We start from the raw sequence: 12,062 nt of genomic DNA on the forward strand, positions 1-12,062 counted from the left end.
AAAACTTACTGCCAGATTCTGGAGGATAATTTGAAAGAGTGCTACAAGAGGATGTGGTGCTGGTCCTTCAAGAGTCACTCTCAACTCATCTGTCTATAAAGCCTAGAAAAAAAACATCTCTATGTATTTGACAATACTTCAGAATGTTATTCTTATTAATTGAGGGTCATTTTTTAGGATTTTTTGCCCAAGCAAAGTCTCTGAGAACCTGACACATTGCACTTCTGGAGACTCAAGGTAGGTTGCAGTTCTGGAAAACGGTGGCGCTGGAGACCAAATGGTTCCTGATGGTTTCATATCTGATTCTTAACATTAATTCTTACTTTTTTGCAAATAACATGCATCTTTTCTCCTCCACCTGTTTGTTCTGACAATGCAGATGCAACAAGCGTTTTTCTGTCCGGTGGTCATGCCTTAACTTTGCAAAATTGCAGTATTGCATTAGTATTGCATCCTTCTCATGGGCATTTAATAGTTTTTGACTTTTCAGTCTGAGGTAAATCTGTTTTTTGGCTCATTTTATCTGTAAAAGAAAATGTGCCTAATAATTCTGCACACCTGAAAATAAGGAGTTTTTCACTTCCAGCCTTCATGGACAATTATATATCAATTATAAATAATTAAATACAAAATGAATAGTAGTTATTAAGATTGATGTGGTTTGGAATTATTCAAAGGTGCTTGGGAAAAAAATATGACAAGAATATCAACTTGCCTAATAATTCTGCACTCCCTGTATTGCCAGAGTAAAGCAACGAACAGACAAAAAGTATCTTTAGAAGTAAATAAAATATTTGTTGTGCTAAGAGATAAAGGAATAAAAGATCCAAACTTGGGAAAAAAAATCTTTTTATTTGCTCCAAACTCTTTTTCTTCTTTTTCAAAGTTTTTTTTCTGCTGATAACAAAAGGAAACATTCTTTAATAATGAACGCGTGATTTTCTATTCCATTCTCTTCCAATCAATGAGTACAAAAGTTTTCAAGACAAAATCAACACGAAAGCACAGAATGGAACAGAATGCAGTTGTTGTTGTTGTGAACATCTTAATGTTTTTTAAACTCATCTTAAAAAACACTTTAGTCTTTAGTCTACTGTGTACTATTGGACTGTGTATTTACTGGAATTAATGTCAGGAAGACATGGGTCTTTATATTAACAAATTACATGCTGAGTGTCCTGTAAAGAGATTAGTTTAGCTGGATAATGTATTATTACATATTAAGAGTATTATAAAATATTACTTTTTTGAAAAAATAATAATTATTAAAACATCTTTTACTTTTACAAGCAGTTATTTGTATATTTGTATGTTATGGAAGCCCATTTCTGCCAGTGAATAAAAATGTAAAAAATTGCTATTGCGACATTTTATCTTACAATTCTGACTTTTTTTTCCTCAGAATTGTGTGATACAAACTCGCAATTATGACTTTTTTTATCAGAATTGCATGATATAAATTCACAATTGCGAGTTATGAAGTCAGAATTGCAGGATACAAACTCACCATTCTGTCTTTTTCTAGGAAGTCATGAAATAAATTGACAATTGCAAAAAATTAAGTCAGAATTGCAAGATAAAAACGTACAATTCTGACTTCTTTCTCACAATTGATATCATGCAATTCTGAGAAAAAAAGTCAAATTGTGAGTTTATATCTTGCAACTCTGACTTTATAACTCGCGATTGCAAATTTATATTGTAAAATTCTAACTTAATTTCTTAGAATTGCGAGTTCATATCTCACAACTCTGACTTCATAACTCACAATTGTGAGTTTATATCTGAGAAAAAAAGTCAAAATTGCGAGTTTCTTGCAAGTTTAGCTTATTTTTAACTGCATAATGTATTATTACATATTAATAACATATTTTTTTATTTTGAAAAATAATATTTATTAACAAATCTTAACTTTTAAAAGCAGTTATTTGTATATTTGTATGTTATGAAAGCCCGTTTCCACCACTGAATGAAAATTAAAAATTGCTATTGCGACATTTTATCTCACAATTCTGACTTTTTTCTTAGAATTATGTGATATAAATGCAATTATGACTTTCATTCTCAGAATTGTGAGATATAAACTAGCAATTGCGAGTTATAAGGCCAGAATTGTAAGACATAAACTTGCAATTCTGACTTTTTTCTCAGAATTGCATGATATAAACTCGCAATTGTGAGTTATAAAGTCAGAATTGCAGGATACAAATTCACATTTCTGTCTTCTTTTTAGAATTATGTAAAATAAACTTACAATTGCAAAAAATAAAGACAAAATTGCAAGATAAAAATGTACAATTCGGACTCACAATTTATATCATGCAGTTCTGACAACAAAAAGTAAAATTGCGAGTTTATATCTTGCAATTCTGACTTTATAACTTGCAATTGCAAGTTTATATTGTGCAATTCTGACTTCATTTCTTAGAATTGCAAGTGTATATCTCACAATTCTGAGAAAAAAAGTTTTTTTTTTTTTTTTTCTGTTAACGAAAGTTTTAATAACACTGTTTTAAGCATTGTTTGCCACCATTGATGCACTTTTCCATTTGGTCGCACTGTTTTTTTTTTTGTAGCCTCTGAATTCACAAACTGTAAAATATAATTTAATTAAAAAAGAATTTCAGGTTTTACGTTTCAAAATGTTGCTAAAAAAAAAAATCATGTTTGCACCCTCTGGCCCTGGCTTATCTGATCTGCTGACCTGACCAAAATCCTTATTGTCCAGAACATGCTCATATTTTATTCTTGCAAGGTTACACGTCTACAGATTGCAGCCAAGGTTTGAGAAAAATTATAAGGAGGCCTCATTATTATGAGTGGCGTACACTTGTGAATTTCTTGAGGCTGTGTTTTGTGCATGTGTGTGTTTGTGTGGCAAGTACGTTTTTGTTTTGATGTCTGGGAAGAAAGATTTTTTTGATGACCCTGGAAGCCCCACTGAAAAACCAGATTCATCATTCTGGTTGTGTTGTGAATCACCATGGAGACATAGAGCGGCTCAATCTCTGTCTCTCTCAGGCATGACTGGAATTAAAGTCGGATAATTCTCACTTTTAAAATCCACTTTTCAGACGCGGCCTTGAAAGGAAAAGTGTGCTGCAGAACAAGGACAGTCCTCATTAGGGTCCCGCTCAAACAGCGATGATTACAGTACGAGCAGCACTGCGTTTCCAGTCCGCGCCGGGGATATGAGATAATGACACTGTATTTTTATGCATGGCTGCAAAGGTCACTGGGTAATGAAAGCTCCTCCTTTGCCTTTATGCCAGTTGAACCTCATGTCCTGAGCGCTGACTTCCTTTTATTTGAAAAGATTTAAAGGGATGAGTAATGGACTTCCATCCTTGAAGTGTCACTACAGAGCAGAACAACCAGCAGCCATTAATCATACCGCCAGAGCATGAATACAATCACCAGACAGAAACTTAATGTGTCCTGCTAATGTGACTGACTCGCATTTGAGTGTTGACAGTGACACCCGTTGAAAATGACTCATGAATGTCAGGCATTAAACAGTTAACTGATTTTATCCCGTATTAGCAGGAGCAAGGCCTGTCTAATTTGATGGCTTAACCCAGAGGGAATGCTTCCTTGTCAGTTTTAAGGATAAAGGCCTGTTCACACCAAGGATGATAACTATAAAGATAAAGATATAGTTCTAAAAATCGTTCTTAGTATTATAGAATACCAGAGTCCACGCAACAGCTATAATGATAAAAGCACAAAGAAACAATAACATTGGAATCACTTTCAGAACGATTTTGATGAATGCTAAAACATATTGACACCCAAACAGAATCAGTCCTGCTCAAGATTTTAAAGCGGCATACACTTAGAATAAACAGACGAATGGGCATTCACTGTACTTTTTAGGGCTTCGTTTACACAATATTCAGTAATCAATACTAAGGATATTGTTTAAAATACATGCTGTATACATTTTTTTGTCTGTTTTTCAAAGTCATACTTAAGGCTGCATTTGTTTGACAAAAAATGCATTAAAACATTATTATTGTAAAATATTATTACAATTTAAAATATTTTATTTTGTACTGCATTATATTCTAAAATGTTTTATATATTTAGTCAAATATTAAATTAGCTGTTTCCACAAAAGTATGAAGCTGCAAAAACTGTTTTCAGGATTGTTTGATGATGAATGGTAGAATAAAAAAATTAAAGAGTTACTTTAAATTCTAATAATATTTCACAATATTACAGTGTTTACTGTATTTTTGATCAAATACTGTAAATGCAGCATAAGAGATTTTTTAATCCATCTCTGACTGGTTTATTTATTTTTATTTTTTACTTGATATGTTGTTTAATTAGTCAGATTAATTGCATTTAATCAACAAATGTCAATATTTGTGAGAAATGTAGAAAAAGTAAGATTTTATATAAAATATTCTATATATTAATATATTTTAAATATTGTAATTATGCTGTTTATTAAAGCAAGCATGAATCTCAAGTTAGTGTTTTTAAGTATTTTACATTTATTCCAAAATAATAACTCAAGGCAGTAACAATTTAAACAATGTAATTTATTTGTGAGCATATGTTCTATTCTTTTTAATAGTTAACTATTTTTGAATTTTTCGGATTATCAGTCATCAAAGCTTGAAAAATATAAACTGTAAAATTTACTGTAAAAAACAGCAGCTGTGGTTGCTGGAATTTTACCGTAACAAATACGGTAGCAACATTTTAGGTTTTACGGTTTTAACATAAAATTACAGTTAAATGCCGTAATTTCATTAACTGATATAATGTTAATATACCAACTTATTGAAGTACTAAAATCTGTTTGGTGCACAGTGTCATTCACATACACACCAAACACCATCATGGTAACACACAAAACTGAAGAAAAAAAAACACAATAAACATTAATTTAACAACATTAGATGTAACATATAACACTAATGTACAAAACTGAAATTACATGTAATCTATATATGTATATATAGTAGGGGAGTTTACTGTTAACCATTCAACAGGTTTTTACTGTAGGATTTTTTCAGTCTTTAACCATTAAATTCATTCAAATTTCACCAACTTATGACTTTACTTAGTCATATTTAATCATTGCCTCCTCTCACGTAACTTTTCCCTATTCATTCTCAATTACCCCCCACCAAAATGGTTTAGAAGGGCCTGTTAAAACTCAATGGGCTCGGGGGAGGCGTGAGAAACGCGGACTCCCGCTATAACTTTACCTGCTAGTGTCACTGTTGGTCAATGTTTCTCTATAAAAACGAGAAAAACAAGTGATTTATACACATTTTTCTTATCCAATATTTCCCTCCCTTGCCTCTTTGAAGGAAACACCTCTAATATATACTGACTATAGAAGTCAGTATGCCATAAGCCTGGCCCTGATCTGCTATTGAGTTCATTATTTCTTAATTAATATAATTCATATCTCATGCCATGATGTCAAATTAAAAACCGTTTAACTACCCAGGACTTATAAAGAGCATGTTTTGTTTTTTAATGTCAGAGTCTGTGTTTTATATGTGATGTTACTTGATTTGCTTGTTTCTTTTAAAAAATGTCCTTAATATTTGTATTATGTAGTAAATGTTTTATCAGAGCAATGAATCTCTAAAGGCCGTGTGGCACTGTTAACATTGTCACGGTTGAAAGGCTTGTGATGGCCTTTAGCCGTGATTCATTATGCCGCGTACCTTAACAGTGCATTTAATGATTCTTTTTATCATAATACTGCATCAAAAGTACTGTATCTTTTTGTATAAAGATTATATTATGACTTAGCATAAAGTCAGGTTATCTGTGCTTCCAAAGCTTGTTAAAACCTCTCTGGTACGATCATTATAGCAGATTTTGCCTGCATTTGATGTTCTTATTTGACATCATGACTGGATTTCACACAGGAGAACCAGGACAGCAGCAAGTGAGACAGTAATGCCAGGTCATCGGATTTAACTTTACTTTCCCTAAACGTAGTGGTGTGATCGTCTTAACGGAGATTAAGGTGGTCGGGTGAGGTAAATCTGTCTGTTTTACTCTTCCTGTTCATGCCGTCTGCCGTCAAACAGACTACGCTGCTGTTTATTTTCATGGCCTGCCACAGAAGCTGTTAAATTATGCATTTCTTCTTTAAATAATGCTTTGAAAACATGGGGGGTGCCAAAGAAATATGACACAAATAATAAGCCATAGAAAAATTTTGACATGGACTTAAAAAAAAAACTAGAATCTAATTTCTTGGCTGTCAGAGATGTAAATGTGATGTTGCTTCTGTCTCTTTCTACTGCAGTATAAATGACTTTGTATGTTTACCACAGCACAAAGCATCAAACATTTATGACGCAGCCAGACGGAAGAGCTGTAAAGTATCAGTAGAATGAGGTGCAGCAGACGGAGCTCTCTGTAGCTCTACAAAACACGATGCCCAAGAGACCTTTGAGGAAGTTCAAACCAGCTATTCAAAGAAAAGTCAATCCTTTAAAAAATAGTTCACTCAAAAATAAAAAATCTGTCATTATTGATTCACCCTCATGTCATTTTACACCTCTATGATTCCTACAAAAGGAGATGTTTTGCACAACGTCCAAGCTATAAGTTATTTTCCATACAACATATTTTCCACCATGGGTTGTCAATCTTCAAAAAAAATGCATGCAATTTTTGAGCATCATAGGTTTGAGGTTGTAATTAAAATAAAGTAAAATCAGTAGTATTATGAAATATAATTACAAGTTAAAAAACTTTTTGATATTTTAATATATTTTAAAATGTAATTTATTTCTGTGATGCAATCACAGCATCATTACTCCAGTCTTCAGTGATCCTTTAGAAGCCATCAAAAAAACATGTCTTAGCGTTGAAAACAGTTGTAAGGATTATTTTATGACTATAGATTTTAACTATTACTTTTGATTTATTTAATGTGTCCTTGCTGAATAGAAATATTATATTCCTCCAAAAAAGAAATCTTACTGACCCCAAACTTTTGAATAGTAGTGTACATTTCAGTGCTATTCGATGTTATTAATCTAAAACCTGAAGCGATGTGTAATTTTCAATGAATAATGACTCATTTCAGTGTGTTCCTCACACAAGATATTAAAATAAATACTTAGAAAGGCCTTTTATTTGCCTGTTTGGAACTTGAAAGCCACTGATTTCTGTCTTCTTTTGTAGTATGGAAAATAGCAGCTTAGAAAATATCCTGCAAATGATTATGATTTGATGTCATGGAAAGAATATATAATGAAACCAGCTAATCAAAGAAAAGTCAATCCTTTAAAAGAATAGTTCACTAAAAAATAAAAAAAATCTTTCATCATTGATTCACCCTCATGTCATTTTTAAACCTCTATGATTCCTACAAAAGGAGATGTTTTGCACAACGTCCAAGCTATTAGTTATTTTCCATACAACATATATTTTCCACCATGGACTGTCAATCTCCAAAAAAAAAAGCACTGTAAATGCACCAGAGTCCATGCAATTTTTGAGCATCACAGGTTTGAGGTTGTTAAGTCCTGTTTTGCTCACCAAGGCTGCATTTGTTTAATTAAAATACAGTAAAATCAGTAGCATTATGAAATATAATTACAATTTTAAAAACTTTTGCAATTTTAATATATTTTAAAATGTAATTTATTTCTGTGATGCAAGCTGATTCTTCAGCATCACTACTCCAGTCTTCAGTGATCCTTTAGAAGTCATTCAAAGAACTCAAAAAAAACAAACATCTATCAGTGTTAAAAACAGTTGTAAGGATTATTTTATGACTATACATTTTAACTATTACTTTTGATTTATATAATGTGTCCTTGCTGAATAAAAATATTGTATTCCTCCAAAAAAGAAATCTTACTGACCCCAAACTTTTGAATAGTAGTGTACATTTCAGTGCTATTTGATGTTATTAATCTAAAACCTGAAGCGATGTGTAATTTTCAATGAATAATGACTCATTTCAGTGTGTTCCTCACACAAGATATTGAAAAATAAATACCTAGAAAGGCCTTTTATTTGCCTTTTTGCAAATTGAAAGCCACTGATTTCTGTCTTCTTTTGTAGTATGGAAAATAGCAGCTTAGAAAATATCCTGCAAATGATTATGATTTGATATCATGGAAAGAATATATAATGAAATCCCTTTTGAAGCAGTGATAACAATGGAAGTCTGTAATTATCCAATAATGTGATGCATAGAATTAAATGAAATAGTGCACCAACTTTGGTCCTTTAAATGTAAGTAGATGTGTGTTCCGTGTTCCTTCCTCAGGGTACGCCTGCCAGTAAAGTGCGCTACAGAGTGGATCAGGATCTGTCTCCGTACAGTGGAAGTATCTTTGATGTGGAGACGGACACAGGACGAGTGATCACCAAAGTCAACCTGAATGAGCAGCCCAACGCCGTCTTCAAGGTGAGTCTGAGCCGACAGGCCGTCCTTCTGCTGCCATACACTTCACTTGTGCTCTTACAAGTTGATTGATGGCATTAATATGCATAAGACTTAAGGTTAAATCCAGCATAGTTTGCTTTTAAATTAGATTTTTGTCAAATGTAGACTTTTATGGTAGCATTTCTGATGCATTAGATCTAAAATGACCAGTAGGCTACTTTTGCAACATGTCTGCATGTACATTGTAAACATTTTAAAGGGAACCCTGGGTATTATGACATGATGGCTTAATATAACATAAATGACGTTCCTTACTGAAATATGCAGTGGAAAAGCCATGAAAGATTTATGTTATGTAAAAAAAATCCACATAATTTTATACATATTTTAGACTGGGGTTGCAATCTGTGAGCTACTGGGGCTACCTTTTGCTATATTTACCGCAACACAATTCAAAATACACAGATCTTATATGATGACCACATTTACTGAAAGAGCTTACAGGTGGTAAGTTGTAATTTCGAGTGAAATCTTTCAGCAATTATCATCAATTATCGTGCTGATAAACCCCTTCAGTGGCTGCGGCGTCATTACAAGCATCGACATGTTTACATCCTGCCAGGATGGCATCTAGCATTTCTTGTCTATGCCGTTTGTAAGTTCTTTTAGTAGCTGTGGTCTACTAAAAGCCTCAAAATTCATCAGGGCTAAAGAGGAGAGAACAAAGACACAGGTCTTATTCGTTCACAGGCATCTTCCCATTCTTTTCTCCTCTTCTTATCACTAAAAAGCAATGAAGACTTAAAAAACTTCTCTTGTTGCTCTTTGACTGAAAATTACAACCAAAAACCACACAATGTGACATTGTATTAGTGCTTTATCAATTATCAGTTGTGTTGCGGTAAAAATAGCAACAGTTAGTGGCAGCAGCTCACTGAGTTCAGCCATTTCACATCATTGAAATAAAGACGCCCCATATACATTCTTAAAAATAAAGGTGCTTCACGACGCCATAAAATAACCTTTTTTGTCTAAAGGGTTCCATAAAGAACTTTTAATGTCTGAATATTCAGATTGTAAAAAGGTAAAAAAGAAATGGTTCTTTAATGAACCTTTGACTAAATGGTTCTTCGTGGAACAAAAAATGGTTCTGCTATGGCATCGGTGTGAAGAACCTTTTAAAGCACCTTTATTTTTAGGAGTTTAGGAGTGTAATCTAAAATATGTACAAAACAATGTGATTTTTTTACATAACGCAAGTCTTTCATTGGTTTTATGCTACATATTTCAGTAAGAGACTCATGTATGTTATATTAAGCCATAAAAGTCTTAATACCCAGGGTTCCTTTTAACAATAAATCAGGTTCAAGGGTTAGCTCACCAAAAAAATTTAATTCTGCCATTAATTATTCACCCTCATGTTGTTCCAACCCCGTAAGACCTTCAGTTTCAGAACACAAATTAAGATATTTTTTGATGAAATCCGAGAGCTTTCTGACCCTGCATAGACAGCAATTGAGACCATGTTCAAGGCAAAGAAAACAAAAAAATTACAATTTTATTCAACGATTTCTTCTCTTCCATGTCAGTCGTCGAAGCTTAAAGAAATTGTTGGAAAAAGTCTGTATTGTTGTTGTCTTTGTGCACAAAAGTATTCTCGTAGCTTTAGAAAATTACGGTTGAACCACTAATGTCGCATGAACTATTTTAAAGGTGCCATAGAATGCATTGATACAATATTTTAAATTGTTCTCTGATATCCACATAGGAGGTATATGGTTTAGGTATGGGCAAAAATTCTCTAGAAACTTTTTACATGTAATTTTAAATGAAATGGTCTGTTATTACCTTATTTGGAAGAGTCATGAATAATAATGTTGAGCTCTGGTCTGATTGGATGTTTCAGAGTGAAGCTCATTTCATTTCAGGGAGGAAAATATATATTTCAGCACTTTCTCTCGCAGTTATGTCGCTAGGTAATTATACTGTTTATAAATAATTAATATGCAGGGCATTGCATCACTTTTTACTTTCACTTCTGAGATTTGGGATGGCACGTGCTCTGTGTATACTACAGCGGCAGTACTTGCCACACATTTTACAAGATCAGATGCTTGTCAGCGGTGCTCAGGATCTGTAAATCATTCGCCATCATCCTCAGTCATCTTATTCTGTTTATGCGGTAAGTGAAGGAAGTAGGAAACAATGGTGTTTGAAGCTCACGGTATGTCATTTCCATGTACAGAACTGTTATTATTCAACTATGCCAAGGTAAATATAGTTTTCCATTCTATGGCACTTTCTGGGCCTTAAACGTGGCAGTTGTGTTGCTGTCTACGGAGGGTCAGAAAGCTCTCGGATTTCATCAAAAATCTTAATTTGTGTTCCAAAGATGAACAAAGGTCTTACAGGTTTGGAACAACATGAGGGTCAGCAATTAATCACAGAATTATCATTTTTGGGTGAACTATCCCTTTAAGATCCTTTAAATGTTTTTAAAAGCTAATTCACACTGCACCGACAGACACAGACAAATGGCAAGAGACAGGTTTGTTTGGATCAGTGTGTTAACCCTGTCAGCATTTGTTTCCATTGGTCTGTGCTTGCTTTCGCCGATTGAACATGCTGAATGTTGAATTGGTCTTGGAATGCCTGAGAAGTGATTGCAATCATTTAGCTGTCTGCATCTGTCAGTGCAGTGTGAATTAGCTTTAAGATGACCAGAAATGGAAATGGTTTGTCAGATGGCCACCAATAATATACCAGCATGAATCTCAAGTAATGTGCTCAATTACGCACATGCCATGTAAGCAACAGATGTAGCTATTTATGTTATAGTGTTCTATTAATTACTCAAAAACTATACTGTTGTTAACCAAGACAGCATATTGTGCTACTACTTGATAGAAAACCTCAAAACAAAGAGGCTTACTTCATAGTCAGTAACTTATTAAAAAGAGGGGAGAGTTATTGGATTAAAATGGTAATAATAGCATAAATGTATTTCTACAGCATACTCATGGACCTGTGTATGCTTTAGTTACTGTCTCCTCTACTATGACCTGAATCAATACATAAATTAATTAGCCTAACGTTAAGTGAGCTCAAATCAATTTACCTTTGAGCAAATGTTGGTTTTACCCTGCTAGAATGACTGTGTTTGGGAATGAGGGCCAACACATCATTTAATCAATAAAATGTACTTCTCAGGATTTTATTTAGACATTAGAAAAAGACAAATGTCCTCTACACATACTTTGTGCTCCTATTAAGTACCTATTGATAATTACAACAGAAATTAGTTCAATGACAAATAATGATGTCCAAGTTTGTGAAAAAAGTTGAAAACTTGTGCTAATTAATTTTGTATTCATGTTGGTTTCAAACTTAAAGCTTTTTTCAATAAATAAAATGGATAAAATGTACTTTAAAATGTCTAGTGGTTTAACCATCAAGTGACAAATAATGACATATTTTCATTTTACCTTGAATAGCAATGAGTGTATTTGTCAAATTTGTCAAATAAAAATGTTTTTCAATTACCATGGGAGTTTAAATGAGGACCAGTTAAGTTTTATTGCATTTACATTTTAAAAAAACTGAACTAACCATGTCATGAAAGCCAAAATATGTGTTTTATAAGGAAAATGTTGGTTATACAACTTTAGGA

General features: G+C 33.1%; 1 protein-coding gene across 1 annotated transcript in view; it reads left to right on the forward strand.

The window, feature by feature from the left end:
* Positions 1–12,062, forward strand: part of pcdh15a (protocadherin-related 15a) — a 213,659-nt gene that overhangs the window by 122,829 nt on the left and 78,768 nt on the right. The window contains exon 19 of the mRNA XM_073834580.1: positions 8,273–8,413. Coding sequence (XP_073690681.1) covers positions 8,273–8,413 — 141 coding nt within the window. The remainder of the gene's footprint in view (positions 1–8,272; positions 8,414–12,062) is intronic.

This window comes from Garra rufa, chromosome 2, assembly GCF_049309525.1.
Source record: "Garra rufa chromosome 2, GarRuf1.0, whole genome shotgun sequence".
Lineage (NCBI taxonomy): Eukaryota > Metazoa > Chordata > Actinopteri > Cypriniformes > Cyprinidae > Garra > Garra rufa.